At 50.8% G+C, this 17905-nt stretch overlaps 1 protein-coding gene across 2 annotated transcripts in view; it reads left to right on the top strand.

Moving 5' to 3' along the window:
• Nucleotides 1-17905, top strand: part of CHST11 (carbohydrate sulfotransferase 11) — a 245524-nt gene that overhangs the window by 109695 nt on the left and 117924 nt on the right. For both annotated transcript variants that reach the window (XM_045826661.1, XM_045826660.1), the window contains exon 2: nt 12182-12267. In XM_045826661.1, the coding sequence (XP_045682617.1) occupies nt 12182-12267 (86 nt within the window). The remainder of the gene's footprint in view (nt 1-12181; nt 12268-17905) is intronic.

Here is a 17905-nt window from a genome sequence, read left to right as displayed (position 1 = left end):
CCTTAGTGGCTACGGATGATTTTTGGATTTTCTTTGGGAAAATCTCGACTCTCCATTTCAAACTGCCTGGCTTTCAAGTAGAGTCTCTGACACTTAAGCGTTGATTTCGAGCTAGCATTTTACTGAAGTCACCGTTTTTAAGTGGGAAAAATAATATGCAGCATGGAAGAATCGTGAAAGCCACTCTAACAATTGTTTCCATTTTGATATGTGTATGTGTACTTATGTAGCCAAGATCCGGATCCTCATGGCATTTCGAATTCTGGGGCTTTAACTTCAACCCCCTTTTCCATGTTATGATGTCATTACCTTTAGGAACACTCTCGTGTTCTGTATAGTTAATGCCCTGCGATTTGTTAACAGTGTACCCAAGTGCACTATGATTTATGATATTCTTCCTCTCATCTTGGACGTCTTAGAATGTTTACAATTTTTTGGCCATTGGAAGGGAAATGTTAGAGTACACATCTTTGTGCATAAATCTTTTAGCTGCTGTCCAATTATTCCCTCGGTGTAATTTCCCAAGAGGAAAATTGCTGGAGCCGAAGGCTGTAAACATCTTCACGGCTCCAGCCATGCGGTGCCTACGAGGCTATTTTAAAACTCAGCGCTGTCTCTGAGCATCTTGTGCCAGCAAAACATCAGGAGAGTGTAATGCAAGTGGACAGTTAGAACGATGACGCCCATCTTTAACTCATCTAGACGTATGGAAGCGGAAGTACGGGTTTGGGTAGATGGGTGGCTGGCTGCCTTGGGAGGCTTCAGCTCCTTTCTGCTGTGAGCACGTCTTCCGTGGTGGGAGCTCGTCTCTCCCGAGCTGCCTCTGGCTTCCGGACAACAGCCACTGTCTGTCTGGCGGCAGCCGCACGGCCTCCTGCTGGAGCTGCCTCTCACTCACACTGGGCAAAGCCAACATGGTCGGACCCTCCTCGTGCACCACCAGCTCCTTCTGTCCACTAACTGATTCGTGAAGTAATGTGTATATATCATGTCCGTAACAGTGTGGCTTTTGGTTGGAATAGAAGAGGATTTAGAGATGCTTTCTTGGGGGATAATGAGAAAAAGAAGGTACTGGGCCTGGGGAATGGTAGCTAATTTAGCTTACTGAGCAGTTACCTGAGGCCAGGGGCTGCTCCAAATGCTTGAGGTGAATTAACTTATTTAATCCTACAATGCCCCTACTAAGCAGGCATGTTGTTGTCCCCATTTTACAGATAAGGTCACCGAGGGTCAGGGGACTGAGCATGTTGTCAAGGTCACTTAGGCTGTGAACCATGTGGATTAGTGTCCTTGGGCTGCCACAGCAGAGCCCCACAAAGTGGGTGACTTAAAACAACAGCATTTATTCTCACGCAGTGGAGGAGGCCGGCAGTCTGCGACCCAGGCCTGGGCAGGGCCCTGCCCGCTCTGAAGGTTCAAGGGAGAATCCTTCTTTGCCTCTTGTTCGCTTCCCGTGGCTCCGGCGGTCCTCGGCATCCCTTCGCCTGTCGCTGCGCTGCTCCAGTGCCCGCCCTCCTTTTCACAGAGCCTTCCCTGTGTGTGTCCCTATGTGTCCTCTCCTCTTTTTATAAGAACTAGTCACTGCATTTGGGGCCACCCTAGTCCAATATGACCTCATCTTAATGTAACTAATCACACCTACGGAGACCCTGTTCCAAGTAAGGTCCCGTTCTGAGGCTCCGAGTGGAACTGAATTTAGGCGGACACTATTAGAGCCACTGCACCGTGGTCTTCACCAGGCCACCTTTCCGCCTTCGAGGACAGGGTGTAGGGAAGGGAAAGGAAGCAGAAGTTTGGGCGGGATCAGGCTTTGCCCAGGCGGCCTGGAGAGAGACCGAGGGTGGGTGACAGTCCCCTTGGGCGTTGGAAGAGCCTGTGTGGCGGCGAGGGAGTGGAGCCCAGTGGGAGAGGGGGGTTGCCCAGCACAGTCTGCCTGTATCATCGTGAACTGACCGTGCACGGGGCTGAACAGCCTCCTGCGCCAGAGGGGAGCCGGTAGGTGCGGGGTTAATGCCCTGCCGTGCTCGAGGAGCTTAAGTAAAGGTTGCTTAGGATATTTCCCTTCTCAAGCAGCCTATCACTCTCACTCGCATTGTTTGCTGTCTCTGAAGCTGCAGGGGAACCCCAGGGGCAGGTCTAAATGTCTCCGAGCCGTGAACTCGGACTTGGAGCACCAGCTACAGGGAAGAAGGTATTTTGGCATGTTATCTGCATCACTGCAAAATAAATTTATAAGCATTCCAGGGAAAATGCGGGGAGAGTGTAAAATTTCCCCAGGGGGAAGGGAGGGCAGATGGAAAGTAAGTGCACAGTGCCCGTAATTACTCATTCAAGGTGTGCAGAATGGAATTAATATGATCTGGACGGCCGGGGCTGTCTCTCTTGTTTTATTTAAATGGACATAAAACATAATTTATAAGGGCTGTCCTAGGTTAACTGCCAATTTCAGTTCTTGAACTGTGTTTTTCCACAGGGTCCTGCATTCAAAACAATAAAATCTGTCCACACGGTAAAGGTTTTCAGGAATAGAATTTGAGCTGAGTTTTGGGTCGAAACTGATTCTTCTCCCCTTCCTCCTCCTCCTCCTCCCTTAGAGCAGCCTGAAGGTGCCAGTTCCTGTTAGTTCTCTGCTAATGTGAGCAGTTGTTTTTTTTTGTCGTTGAGAACAGCTGTGTATAAAAAAGGCTTCTGAAAAAACTAAATCAAGGAAGCTACCCTTTAAGTTAAGAATCTTATTCTTCTGCTCACAAATACAGTACATGCTAATAGTTATAGTTAGGGTAGCATTTTTTAAAAATAATTTTTTTATTTTTCAATCACAGTTGATGCACAGTATTAGTTTCGGTTGTACAACATAGTGATTAGACACTTACATAATGTGTGATGTGATCCCCCCGATAAATCTAGTGTCCACCTGACACCATACATAATACATAGTTACTACAGTGTTTTTGACTATGTTCTCTATAGAGTAGCATTTGATTCACATTTGACCCTTTAGTCAACTTAACCTTTAACATTTTAAGTTGCATCTAAAATGCAGTATATGAATACCCTTTTTGAGTTCTTTAGTTGTCTGATTGACAAAGAAATACATAAATAATATCAAACTCAAAAACCATAAACTTAGAGATATGGTGATCTTAAGTTTTTTTTTTTTAAATGCGCCAGCATTACATGTGAACTTAGAATACTTCAACTTAAAGTCTGAAGGCAAATAAATTATTTAATTAAATCTTTCATACTGGGGTTGCCAGGAAGATCTACTCACATAGATCAAAATATATTAATCTTCAGGGATTCCTTCTTAAACATGCCCATACTTATTTTTTATGATAGCCGTATTGAAGTATAATTTGCATATAAAGTCCGCCTACCTTAAGTGTAGCACTGAATGGGTTTCTGTGTGTTTACAGAGGTACGCAGCCGTCACCACGACCCAGTTTTATAACATTTCCATCGCTTTATAAAGAGGCTTTGTGTCTGTTGACTGTCACTCGCCCTTCCAGCCCGGGCCTCGTGCAGCCGCACGTCCACTTTCTGTGCCTGCTTTGCACGTTTTTCGTACTTAATCGGAAATGGTGCTGGGTTGGGGTTTTAGGAAAACAACTTTGCCATTTCAAACAATTTTGGGGTCACCAGCAATTGTGGGGGGGGGGTACCACCTCAGCGGCCTGAAATTTCTTTGTGATTCAACAGGCCAGAAAGATCGTTTTTTCAGTTTTGCATCCTGCCATTGGTCTTGCTTAGTCAGAACCATTTCTGAGGGTACTTTTCTGGACTCAAATACAGTTGTCCCTTGGTATCCACGGGGGAAATGGGTTCTAGGACCCCCCTAGATACCAACATCCACAGAGGCTCAAGTCCCTTGTGTAAAATGGCATAGAACAACGCATCTCATTTTCTTTGCTTGTCATTGGGCTGGATTGTCTCTAAAAGCCCTTCTTGACCAAGATGCGCCAGATTCTGCCCTCACCTGTGTGAGTGACAGCTGGTTTACGCTTTGGCAGGGACCCTGTGCGTTTTGGGAGTAGACACGACCCTCTGCTCCTGGCATGTTTTTGTAGATGGGCCAGAATCATCCAAAACAGGAAGTGGGTTGCCTGCCGAAGCCACTGGTTTTGGTGAGTGTGTTTGGTAGCCCCGTCTCCTCCCGGCAGGTAAATGTAATATGGACAGTGTATTCTTCAAAGCTGAGTATCAGAGCCCCTCAGTGGCAGGTTTCTATAACAGTAAATCTCCTGGCTTTTCGATGAAGCTGTATCTTTTCTCTTCCTGATTTATATACCAAGTGCATTCATCTAATTCTCAGATTTATACCCTTGACCTTCATCTGCCTAAAGTTTAATTCACTTTAGTTCTGCAACCACCTCCCAGGCCGGGCATCAGGAGCTCTGAGGAGCTTACAGGAGGAGGAGAGACTGGCATGGGACTTAAGTGTCAGAAAGGTTCAGATTATTCCCCCATGACATCAAAACCCCCGTCCTTCAGTAGTCTTCAGTAGTTGCTTATAGGGGGCTCCAATAAGGAGAAGTGGATCTGGAAATGGTTTCAATAGCTCTGGGCTGTCCCCGTTCGGGGGACTGTGGGCAGGAAGGAATAGGAAGTCAGAAAATTGAAGTTTGATAATGGTATGAATGAAAGCTTAGGCTGAACCGGGCTCCTGCCTCAGTATCTGGGGGCTCCCAGAAGGTCACCTGTAACACACATGTGCTGAACGTCTGTCCAGCACGCAGAGGCCCCGGCTAGTTGGAGAACACTGGGTCGCCATTCAGAGCTGCCTTTTCGCTTGGCCTCTCCCAGGTCGGAACCTCTCTCAGCTGTGACGCAGCTCGTTTCAGAGAGGTGCGGGGAAGCGTGCAGGGCTGGGGTTCCCCCAGCTCCACTGCTTTGACTAAGAAGGCCATTGAAATCATTGTGACGAAGTCTGTTAGGAAAGAACATGCCAACTTCTTTGTTCTCTTGCTGTGAATAAGTGGTTTGACCTGCTACCCTTTAGAAAAGGAATATCTTTAGGGTTTTGTTTTGTTTTTCCCATTCTCTTGACACAGGCGTGCTGAGTGCCTCCCATGCTCTAAGCACTTAGGTAGGGAAGGGCCAACCACACAGGCCTTGGGCTGAGCTGCCGGCCCAGAGCTGGGGGATGAGCCAGCCTACGAGAGGCTGGCCCTGCTCTGCCAGCCCCACTGTGAGACCTTCAGCCATTCTGTCTTCTCACTGGACCCAGTTTTTTTTCAAGGCGCAAAAGGGCATGCATTTTGTGTCCACTGCTAATTCAAACCTGACATTTCTCACATCGACTCCAGGAAGAAAAGAAACCCCCCATGCCCAGTAATGAGAGCACTTTGTTGAGCTTAGGTTCTATCCCCCAGAAAAGTGAATGGCTTATGAGGAAAGCTTTTAGAAAAACCTCTTCCAGGATAGTCAAAGTGAAAGTTTAATACTTTGCTGTTGCTTGTGGTTTAATCACGCTGTATCCCTTTGGCAGGGCAGGCTTTTGTCTGGGGCGACTGACTGACCGTTTATAAATGTGCTCTCTGTTGATTTTGGGACGCCTTTTCTCCTCTGAAAATGAGTGGGAGTGGTCGGATGCCGGATAAGAGCCCTCCAGTCTCCAAACGTGAGCGTGGAGTCTTTGTTCATTGCTGGGCTGGAGCAAACAAGGAAAGCTAAAACCTGGGCCTCTCCAGATACCAGAATGTGTCACACACACACTGGGTTCAAAGCGCCTCAGGTCCCTTAAAATACAATTAAATCTCCCAGCGGTGCAGATTCCTGAGCACTCAGAAATTTTTTCTTCACGCGTCGCAGCGTTTATGAGGACTTAACCGTATTTACCTCTGTACCTCTCTCAGCTGCAGGAGAACTGCGTGGGGCGGGGCCAGTTCTGTGCCCCACTGGGAGGTGAGGAACCCTTGGGGTTTCAGGCCTCCCTCCTGCCCCTCCCACCCCCGCCCCCATTCTCCTCTTTCTTCTTCTTTCCTCCAGATCTGAGCTTTCCTTCCACAGCTGGAGCCGAAACAAGGAGGTCAGGTTCTAGCCATAGTGACTCAAAGGGAGCTTCTTCCTTTGCATTTTAAAAGGTGGTCCAGTGGGCGATGCTGGCCTCAGAAGCTGAGAGTAATCGCTGAAGAAGAGGGTCACAGGTGCAGGAGGGAGAGGGTGGGGTTCCCGCCACTCTGAGACCTCTCAGCCCTGATCCCCTCCAGTGGAATTTCAGGCTGGAGTCCTGAGCGGAGACAGAGACAAGAGGTTTTTGTTCCAGAAATGGCCCATGCTTCCCTAGAGCTAGAGACCCCAGCTCTGCTTTCTGTAAGGCTTTTTGTGGGGGAGAGGAGTCCCATATTTATTGTTATTATTAGATGATGGCATTTTTCCGTATGAAAAACCTTGTCATTTCAACCCAGATGCCGGCCTGTGGCCTTTGGCCGTGGATTGTAAACGGGGAAGAAATGTCTATTTCACAGCCAAGGTCTGCCTTTGGCTCCACAGCCTCTGCTGGCCCTGCCGCCTTCTCTCTCCTTCCCTCATCACTGCTGAAATGCCACCTGGTCCCCTGCCTGCTGCCCCTCACACTCGAGTGCCCCTGCCCCCAGTGCTTCTCCGGGACTGTAAAACCGGTTCTCCGGGGAGACAGGCACTGCCTGTGCTTACAGATGAGGAGTTTCCCGTTGGAAGGGGCTGAGAGATCACCTGGTTCTACCTCTTCTCCTGACCAAGGAGAAAGCTGAGGGCCAGGGAGACCTTGTTCAAGGTGAAGAGCAGAGCTGGGGGCAGGATCCAGGCCTGTGACATTTCACATGGACGTTTTGGGTGCCATGTATCAGGCTATTTTTTGCATTGTCATTTAATTTCCATAACCACCCTAGGATACATGCATGAGTACAACATTTTATAGTTGAGTTTCAGGGCATTGACGCAGTATCCCAAAATGAGTTATCCGTGAAACCAGGATTTGAGTCCAGTTCTGGTGACTTCAGCTCCTGAACTTTCTCATTCCCAAGGGCACTGCCAAGTGACCCACTGTCCCGGTTTGCCTGGGACTTTCCTGGTTTCGGCACTGAAAGTCCTCGGCCCTGGGCACGTCTCAGTCCCAGGCAGACCGGGACAGTGGGTCCCTCTGGTTTCAGTAGGGTGCTTTCCGAAGGGGATGGGGGAGAGCTGTGACATAGGTAGTGCCTTTCAGGGGTCCCGCAGTTACAGAGCAGAATGACCTGTCCTCCCAGGAGGGGCTCCCTCGGAGGAAGCTGGGTGTCACTCGCTGTTCTTCCAACCTGATGAGGGTGACTCAGACACAGTCCCATCCCAACATCCTCTTGACAGACGGACTGGACAGCGCCGGACAGCGCCGGACAGCAGGAGTCTGTGCACTGGGAGAAAGCGTCTCCGGAACCGTGCTGCTGCTCCGGACTCGGAGAGCCGGGCTCGTGCCCAGGCTGTTAGCAAGTCAGGAGACTTGAAAAGTGTCTGAAGTCGACCAGCTGTTTTGCCAGTGAAGGGGGTGGAGACCCTTTGGACTGGGGCCGTCAGTCAGAGTGCTTCACGTGGCGTGTTGAGGGGAGTGAGAACGCTGGTGTTTGCGGTGGGAGTGCTCTGTGTGGAAGCATCTTCTAAGATCGTTCGCTCTAGGAAGAGAGAGGCCTGGGTTTGAGTTTGCTTCTGGTTCTGCCATTTGCTGGCTGTGTGGTTTGGGGCAAATTAAGCACTTAACCTCTCTGGGCTTCTGTTTCCTTGACTGTGCTCAGATGGGTATAGCTATAGCCATCGCCAAGGGTTCGGTGGGGGGGGCAGAAGGGAAATAAAAAATGAAACATAAAAATAAATAAGATGGAATAAAAGATATTATTTTATTATTATTTATAACAGAATTTTTATGAGAATTAAATGCAAAATGTGAAAAAGAAAAGCATTGCGTCGGGCATCTCAGACATAGGGTAAATTCTCAGTAAATGATTATTTTTATTAACTATCGCTGTATTTTATAAAACCTGAGTTCCAGCCCCCAGAATTCCAAATGTCTTTGGTTTTATGAAATGCGTCCAAGGCAGGTTCTCACACAGGATCCCACAACATTTCAGCTCTGTGACTTTAGTCCCGAACCCACAATCCAGCAGCCAGCTCCCCTCCGCCCCGGCAGGGCTGGCAGGGTCCCATGCAGAGACGGAGCAGGCTCCGCCCCCGTGTCGTGAGCTGATGTTGTCACCTGCTCTCAGCTCACTGGCAGTGCAGCTTCCACTCAAAACCAACGTGCCCGTCACCCGAGTGGAACAAACACGAGGGGCCGGATTTTAATTTTAGCTTCATTTCTGTGTTTGCAATATACAGAACTATTCCTGGTTCCAGGAAATCATACTGGAAATTGAGCCAATTAGATTCTTCCAAAAATGGTCTTGAATTTCATTGATCTGAGTTTAGAAAGAAGAAAACAAGTGTCGTTGCTCATTAAAACTCATAGTGGTGAGTGGACCCGGGAAGGCCTCCGTTAAATGTCCTCAGGGCTTCCTCCTGTCTTAGGGCTTTTGGTCGTCAGACCTTTCATTTTCAAAGAAAAAAACCCCAGCAGTCTGACACTCCGGGCAGTTCCCTCCAGAGGTAGCAGGAAAGAGAGCCTTGAATCCTAGGTCACTCCTAAACCCCTGAGTACCTACTGTGTGCCCAGCTGTGCTCTAGCCTGATGAACAAGATGGAGAGGATCTGGATCCCCCATACCTTATGTCTGGCATGCAGTAGGTCCTTGATTAGAATTTGTCAAAGAAGTAAGTGAATGGGTGTAATAACTGGTAGCTGCTGGTTTGGCCGTCACATCACGTCATTTTGGGGAATCCTGTAACACTGGGTTACATTTTCAATCACTTGTCCTAGCGGTGGCCAGCCAACCAGGTGTGGGGCCAGGAAGACACGAGTGAGGTGTGTGGTGGGTTGGGGACTTGACGTTGGCCCAGCATGGCGCCCGACAGCGCAGGCTGCCTGTGTCAGCATCCTGCCTTCACCTCTCACTCGTCTCGAGACCTAGGCATGTTCCTAAGTGCCTCAGTATTCCCATCTGTGAAGTGGGGACAGCAGGGGTACCCGCCCCATCCCCACCTAGGACTGTTGTGCTGATTAAATGTGTGACCTACTGGCTGCACCCTGAGTGCTCTTTAAACGTTAAGTGCCACCGTCTGTGTGTGTCGGTTGCTCGACGTCCTCTGATGCCACTTTTCCTGAGACACCCACAGTATCCGTATACTCACACTTGGGTGAATAATTGATCACCCTTCGTCTCCCAGGCCTGCAGTAGGTCCTTGTTACTGTGTTGGATATGAAGAGTCCAGTAGTCAGGTTTGAGTCTCAGCTCGGCCTCTTTCCACCCAGGTGGCCTTGACCTCCTCAAGTTCCTGAAGTTAGTGGGGGTGGGAGGGTGGGCAGGGCTCAGAGAGGTGACCCATAAAACGCAGGCACTTCCCTCTCCGTGCGAAGGGCGACGCTTCGCCAAGTGCCTGGCACACAGTGAGTGCTCCATAAATGGTGGGATTGTTATCATTCCCATAAAAAGCGCACAAGGCCCCTTTGGCTTTTGTGGCCTGGGGTGTCAACGCTGGTTCGCATGGCGCCCCGTGAAGTCATGGGCTGGGCCGCCGGAGCCTCGGGGGCAGACGGCCCTGGGAGAGGACCCGGGCTGCAGGCCCCACACGGTCACAGCATTTTAAAGGCCTTGTATTAGAAAAATAAACCAATTAAATAATACTGCCCCCCATAAAAGCTGGTTTTTAATGGGCTGCGTGGTGGGGTTCTCTCCACGGCGGTCCTGCAGCCGCAGGTCTCGAGGAGCCCGTCCGCCGCTGCCGCCGCCGCCGCCGCAGGGAGAGGTTAATCTCGCATGGCGTGGGCATAATTTTACAAGTTTTACGGCTGTTTTCCCTCCTCCAAAGTGTCGCTGTGCCATTGTGCACCATGGGCAACTTGCATGCATTTAACAGTTTACCTCGTTTTTGGTGGAAATGAAAAATGAAGCAATAAATTAAAGAAAAACACAACGTGAATGTTTCCCCTCTTCCCGAGGCGACCGTGGAGGAACAAAGGGCCAGTGTTCCCCCGATCAGCGATCAGCCTAATCAAATTCGAGTGGCTTTTATGTGGACAGTTGCCCAGAGAGGGCTGGGCGGTGTGTTGGGGCTCAGACAGCTGACCCCAGAATCCTTGGGGCTGTCCTCTAGGGCAGGGGTCAGCAAACCGCAGCCTGGGGGCCATATCCAGCCAATCCTCTGTTTCTGTGAATGGTCGAAAAAAAATCAAAAGTCAACGAAAAATAGTGTTTCCTGACATGTGAAAATTATACAGAATTCAGGTTTCCGTGTCCATCAGTGAAGTGCTGGCACGCAGCCACTCCCATTCGTTTCTGTTTTGTCCGCATGGCCAAGTTCAGCGGTGACCACAGAGACCGCGTGGTGCAGAGCCAAAACATCCTTTGGCCCTTTGTGGGAGAAGTTCGCCCACCCTGCTGTAGGTGGCAGGGGGGGGAGAGAACACGCAGCTTCAGGTGTCCCGGGATGGATGACTTCCTGTCAGGGTTTCCACGTGGCTCCCAGGGACCAGTCCAAGGAGAACTGCATGAGGAGGAGTGGGTTCCCCTGGAGACCTTCCAGAAGTGATTGGCTACTTGTGGAGATAGCTTTGCCTAACGTTGGGACCTTAGGTTGTGCCGTGTGGCTTTGCGGTAGGAGAATCCCGAGCTCGGATTGAGGTCAGGCACCTTCTCATCAGCCCACTGGATGGCTCAGGAATAGAGAAGTTCCTACCTCCTCTCCCGAGGGCAGGGGGAAGGGTTTTTGTTGTGAATTACGTGCAAATCTAGTGTATGATCTTCAGTAGCTTCAGAAATTTATAACAAACAATTTTTTTGTTTTGCTGCCAACCCGTTTAAGCGTTCTGCCTACAGTAGCAACTCCTTTAATCTTTACAACCAACCCAGGGAGCCAGGTCCTTTTCTCATCCCTGTTTCATAGGCGAGGAAACAGAGGTACAGAAGGGTTAGGTATCTCGCCTGAGGTCTCACAGCCGGTGAGTGGTCGAGCCAGAATCCAGACTCAGGCTGTCCACTCCGCTGCACGCTGTACAGGGTGACATGTTTAGACGTGTGAATTGATCTGCTCTTCTTATGTGCTCGTGTCCCCCTTGTGTCATTGCCCAGGAGAATTGCCTCCTGTGTGCGGCGAGAGCTCTTGCTCATTCATTCATTTATCCCTGCCTCCTCCCCACCTCCGACAGGTGATGACTAAGCAGGTGACTGTGTACACGACGCCAGGGTGTCTGAGGACGAGACGAATGAAAGAAAGAAAGGATGGTTTTCCATTAAAAATAGTTTTTGGTGTCCTTAGCCCTGTTGGGTCTTTGGGAAGTTCACTTCATTCCCCTCTTTTATTAATTGTAGGGGCCACCTCTGTCTATCTAGAACCATATGCCCTTATCCTTTATGCCTTTATGGAGCTGATGTTCTCATGAAAAATAACTTAATGTTCAAGAGGCCTTGGGGAGGCCGGGCCCCGGAGTTATCCAGTGGGAAGAGCCTGCCTGGGCAGGGGGCGGGGCCTGCACCGTTCTCGGGACCAGATGCCTTGGGGACCAGGACTCAGGGGTCGGAACTGACCGATGAGGGAGGGGCCTGTGGAATTGTAGAAGTATCGCCAAGTCTGGTGTGGGTACCGCTGTCTTGGAACAGCCTTTATGGCGTCTCATGAGCGGCTTCCTTTCAATATCTTCGATGCCTTGTCTTTTTTTCTTAAATTTTTTTGGGAAGAATTTTTAGCCTTATTTCTGTCCTTCTGGGTGTGTGGAGATGCCTGAATGGCCCCAGTGTCATTAGATGAGGTATAGCTTTTTTTAATTTTGTTTATTTCTAGAGAGGGAAGGGAGGGAGAAAGAGAGAGAGAGAAACACCAATGTGCGGTTGCTGGGGGCTGTGGCCTGCAATCCAGGCATGTGCCCTGACTGGGAATTGAACCTGCAATGCCTTGGTTTGCAGCCCGAGCTCAATCCACTAAATGAACTACACCAGCCAGGGCGATGAGGTGCAGCTTTGCGAGAAACCTGTCGTCTGTCTTTCTTCCCCGCCTGTTTCTTCTGCCCTCCTCTGTGCCTTTTCCTTGTCAGACAGCACACATGTGTTGCTCATTCCTGATGAGCCTTCACTTTCTCTCCTCAGTCATGCGGAGGAACCCCTTCGGCGTGGACATCTGTTGCCGGAAGGGGTCTCGAAGCCCCCTGCAGGAACTCTACAACCCGACCCAGGTAAGCCCTGGAAACTTCCTTGATGTCTTCATGCATCGGTTTGGGAAGGGGTAAGGGTGGGGGTGGGGATGAGAAACTCCAAAATTCTGTTTTTGGGGGGGGATTTGAAACTTTCTTGCATTGCCTGGCATTGTACTTGCAGTGGTTGCTTCCTGGCTCATATAAAGGGCGCTGACATGCTAGCGAGGGGTGGTGGTGCTGGAGTGAGCTTTCAGACCTGCCCAGGTTTTGGGCCCCTGAGATCCACACAGGTGCAGTCAATGGGACTCTGAAGTCACAGAGCTGGTGGGCTGTGCGGTCTCCCCTCTGCCGCGTCCATAGAAGGCTCACAAGGGGGTGAACTCGGTTTTTAAAGCCCACTAATGCTCCAAGAGTTGCACCTCACAGCGCCATTTTGGCAAGACGCCCTTGGGTGTGGGGACGTTTTGCTAAGTGGCTGTCAGGGTATAAAGTGAACTTGATTATGAAGAGTTCCTCTGAGCAGAAATGAGCTCCATCTGCGGGAGCGTGTCCTCTGTGGAGATCCAGGAACAAAGGGAGTCCCGGTTGGACTTGATATGTGTGGGTCTTGACACAGAGACCCCAGGGTCCTTCTGTGGGAACGTTAATTAGCGCTTGACACCGAGAACTGGTGAGCGAACAATTAGTAGCCCATCCACCAACCTTTGATCTCTGCTAAGAAAAAAGATTTACTGCTTTGGCCATTGTCTCTGAGCTTTCTTTTATATCACATTGCTAACTTAGTATTTCTGTTGACCTCGTTGCTGGGTGAGGAAAATACTGCTTGTCCTCGAAGGTGCCAGATTCCTGGAAGTCTTGCAGAGGGGTGAGCCTGAGATCCCACATCTCTTCCCTGTCTCTCACCCACACTTCCTCCTGGAAGAACGGACTCCTGAGTATGGCCATCACAGGTGGCCTAGCCAGGTTCGCTCACTCGCTCCACTTCGGAGTTCTAGCAGGACTGGGCCAGACGGGCGAGGTGACTGCGAGCGAACTCCGAACTCCGAGGCTCCCTTTCCTGGGCCCTCTGTTGACTCAGCAGGGAACTTGACACTTGCGTTCTGTGTGGCTGCCCAACTGCTTGGGTTGCGACAGGCAGGCAAGTCTCTCCATCCGTTCGCACGCTGTCCTTAGGACGAGCGGAGCCAGCTTCGACAAAGGACGCGATTTCTGGGCGGCCACGCAGCAAACGAACCCGCGCTCCTGAAATGCAAACCATTCCCATCTCTCTGTTGACAGCCTCTGCTCCCAGATCATTTTCCACTTCACAACAGAACCGCCAGAGCGCTGCTGCTTTCTGGAGGAAATTTTATGGGCAGCAGATGGTGTCCCGGGAAGAGACTATTTCTGAAGCAGGCGCCCCTCTGGAGAGAAAAATCCATGGGCCGTGTCTGTGCTGGTCTCTGTTATGCCCCCAACCCTAACGCAGGGCCTGGCTGATGGCGGGTACCCCCGAATATCTGTGATTGAAAAAGGAAAGCCCAGGTTCAAATTCCTGCCCCACCTCCCACTGGCAGTGCAGTCTTGCCTGCGGGATGAGTCGCCTCTCTGGGCCAGTCTTCCCATAGCCCCGGAACGGTGGGAGGACAAATTCTGATGTGTCAGAGGCTGTGTAAATACAATGCATCATCATCACGGTCGTGAGAATGGACTCCATATTGGAAGACTTGACTTTAGGGTCAGACCACGTTGAAGGAATGATTTCTTCATGTATTAGCTCTGCGAGTGTGAGCAACATACTTAACCCCTCTGAGGTTGCTTCCCTTCATTGATAGCATGGTGCTAAACATGCCTGCCTTGCAGGGTTGTGTGAGAGGATGTGCCTTCCTCGGTGCTTCTTGCGGAGTTCGTACATTCCCAGATTCATTCCCTCCTTCACTCCTTCATCTGCCGTTCCCAGTATCTGCTGTGAGCAGCTCAGTGCCAGGCGCCGGGCGCAGGAGCGTGAGCAGCGCGTGTGTGGTCAGCCTCCAGGTCTGGCTCCTCTTGCTGTCCGAGAATTGACATGAATGATTGACTGGCGAGCAAACCAATGAGAGGAGAGAGAACCCCCCTGCATAGAGGCCATCTCTTACTTCGGGGGTGTTCTGAGTGTCGTGTGGGTGAGATGCTCATTTAGTGGCAGTAGCCTAGGACCTGGGAGGGAAGACAGGGCTGCAGAGGCAGCTCTGGGAGCCACTGGTGAGGGCGTAGGTGGCTGAGTCACTGCCCTCCATCAAGAATGCCGTGGGCAAGCCGTCTGACCCCTTGCCTTGGCAACCAGGATAACGTCCCTGCAGGAAGATCTCCCTGTTTCCTGGGGATGTTGCCCCGGGATGTTTTTTCTTAGGCTGTTTCCTTTACAAGCTGCAATTATGTTCCATTCTCATGCAAGGCCAGTCCCTGGCCGCTTCTTGGAGAAACTGTCTTGGTGATCCTTTGGGCTGCGGAGCCCTGGGTGGGGTGTTCAGGGTAGAGAAGGGAGTGGGCATTCCTGCTGAGTTTAGGTAGGTTTTGAGTCCACAAGGCACTTGAAACTTTGCACCCGATCTGGCTTGGTTGCGGTTTCTTGTGTTTCTCTACCAGCCAAGCTGTGGAAGCCGGTAAGCGTGGGCTGGTGTCATCCCAGAGGCAGATGACAACCCCTGTACTTGTTAGATACCAAACTGTTCCTGGAGATGCCACATCCCCTGTCGAAGCTGACTGGTGGTTTGGGTGTGACATAGGATGGTGAGAACAGGAGCAGCTCACTTCAGATGGTGAGAAACCAACACCGCCTCGTCACCGTGTTCTGATGCTAGGTAGGCCAGAGGCCTGCCTAGATGCTTATCTAGGTGCTTATGAACATCGCATCAAATGTGAACGGTAAGCCCCGAGCTAGGTATTACACCCTCATTTTACCCATGGGAGAACGGAAGCCGTGGAAGTCATACAACTTGCTCGAGGTCACACAGCTAGTAAGAAGCAGAGTAAAGATTCAAACCCAGAACAAATTACAAATATGTTTATCTCTATGCTGTACTCACTGTCACCAGCAAAGTTCTCTTGGTAGAAGTTACCCCTGCCGCCCTCCAATCACACCCAGATCTTTGTTGGACAAAGGCTCCAAACCTCCCTTGGGAAACTTGGCTATCATCTGATTTTAGTGTCCATGGTTTCTTAGTTTAGTCCCTTGCAAATGTCTAACCGTTAAAACAACAATCGGTTAAAAAAAGCGGGTAGCTGATATTCTTAGAAAAACTGCACTCTGATGTCTTATAATTTTCCTGGTTCTATGCTGTCTCCCTGGCCCCAAAATAAAACGTAATTGCCGATCAGATCAGCTGGCGTCAAGTCACTGAGAGTTCAGGAGTTTCCAACTGCATATTTGTGGGCCGAGCACATCTGCGGGCCGCCCTGGCTCAGCACGGGCTCTCGGGGCAGAGCTCCGATGTCAGCCATTAATAGGGCATAATTGCCCCTAAATGCCAGCGAGGGCGAGACAGCTTGTCCTTCTGCCTCGCCCACCTCCCGGTCCTCTCGTGGGTTCCCCGAAATCTTCACAGCATCACTCATGTGGTTCAGCCCTGCCCTGCCTAGTTCTTTCTTTAGCATTTATACTTGCTCTGTGATTACCACGTCCTGAGAAGACAGATGCGCAGCCCAGGGGCTGACCAGGAGTTCATAAGCGCTGAGCCAGGAGGCGTGCACTAGGTTCACTGGTCTGCGGGCGTTCCTAGGGGGTCTCTGAGGGCCAGTCAATGTTTTATTATAAAATAATAAACTAGGGCCTTTATTGGTTCATTCTTCAATGCGTTAAAGTAAGTTTACTTCTCCATAAGGTAGACACCAGGAGGTAGGTTGGAGAGAAGAAGAGGGGGGGGGGAAGGTAAGGGAGAAAGGTACTGTTCATTGAATGGATCATACATATCTGTGACTATTCCAGGTGTTTTGCACACATAGCTCATTGAATATTCACAACAGCCCTGAAAAGGAAAGTATCCAATAATGCTTTCAGGTGAGTTAACTGAGGCTCAGAAGGGCTGAGTTATCTTCTAGGATCACACAGCTCCCAAGCAGTAAGGCTGGGTCCGTCGGAGCTGGCGTGAGAGCTGACCGGTTCATCTTTCCTGGGTGGGAAAACGCTTCCTCGAGGCTCTCTTTCCCAGTGACTAAGCCCTGATCTGGCATGTGCACAGGATAGTTGCACAATTCCCAAAGTCAGCGCCAAGGCTCCTGAAATGGTATGGAATGCGTGGTAGTTGCCCAACAAACAGTTGAAGATCGGTTTTTGCGAATGGACCCTGGTATTTGGAGAGGCCATTGTCTCCTGGCTGGAGCCCCGCTGAGCAGGAGTCACCTGCAGAGCTCTGCTATAGGGCAGCACAAGGTGGTGAAGTTTGGAAGCTGAGGTCAATGACTCCACTGAATGTTTTAAACTGATAAAAGCTTGAATGTCTAAGGAGGGGCAGGGAGCTCTCCTAGTCCCAACCTAGATAGTTTTCTCAGCACCGCTCGCCAAAATATGTTTCTCCTACAGGCATGTGTAGAATAAACAGCGAGAGAAGACACGGGGAAGAGAGGCACTTTGGTAACAGGATGTGTGAGTGCTGGGTGAGAGAGGGGCTTTCAGCAAAGTCCTGGGAGAATCAGGGGTAATTAACCCCGTGAGGTGCTGGGCACAGAGGGGGGCTTTCTAGAGGCGGTGGCGTTGGAACCAGGCCTTTGAACACATGTCAGACTTCACCTGACAGACGAGAGGGAACAGCATCACAGAGGGAAGGAACTGCAGGAACAGGGACCGCAGGGCCAGGGGTGTGCGGGACAGACAGCCCGTGGCACGGTAGAGAACAGGGAGGAGTTGGAGCTGGAGCTGGGAGCCGGCGGGAAAGGAGACAGGAAAGGAGGTTAGTAGCAGGTGGATGAGGCTTGGCCGCTGCTCCAGAAGGCTTCGTCTCTTCATCCGCTGCAGGGTTGGAGGTTCCGAGGAGCCCACAGGAGATGGCATTCCATTTACGAGCCAGCTTCTGCTTCGGACTCCGCCTCTTTTTAACTGTGGGGCTTCTCTAGGGCAGGCCGTGTCCCCTCGTCCCTGCAGGGTCCTCATCAACAAAACGAAGGGTTTGGACTAGGGTTGTCCACCCCAGCTGCACACTAGGACCGTTCGGGGAGCCTTGAGCAAACGTCCGTGCCCAGGCCTCCCCGCCGAGATCCTGATTTTATTGGTTGGTCTGGGATAGAGCCAGGACGTCCGTAGTTTTCAGAGTTCCCTTGGTGATGCCGATGGGCAGCAGCAGAGTTCCGGAACTCTGGATTGGAGGGTAGGAAAGGGCCCCTCCTGGTCTAAACCATCTCCGATTCCCTGCTTCTCACGTAACCCATTACATGAAAAGCAGCTCCAAGCACATGCACGGAGGTGGCTCGCGATCATTTCTACTGAAGCCGCGTGTCAGTTTTGCGCAGGCAGCCTGTCCGCTGGGATAGAGGTCGCATTCCCTCGCGTGCTTCCTGGGAAGGCACGCGGGTCAGCGCCCTGGGCGCTAGAGGCTCGGTCAGGATTTTGTGGGCGAGCCCGAGAAGAGAGCCCCAGGGAGAGGACTGGGAGGAACTCTGTATACTGAGCCACTCTGCTCACAGCCCTGTGAGAAGGACGACCGAGACTGATTTATTGCCGGGTCTC

Source organism: Phyllostomus hastatus, unplaced genomic scaffold (genome assembly GCF_019186645.2).
Source record: "Phyllostomus hastatus isolate PE091 unplaced genomic scaffold, TTU_PhHast_1.1 phas_scaffold_755, whole genome shotgun sequence".
Lineage (NCBI taxonomy): Eukaryota > Metazoa > Chordata > Mammalia > Chiroptera > Phyllostomidae > Phyllostomus > Phyllostomus hastatus.
This window is presented reverse-complemented; position numbering and strand designations above follow the sequence as displayed.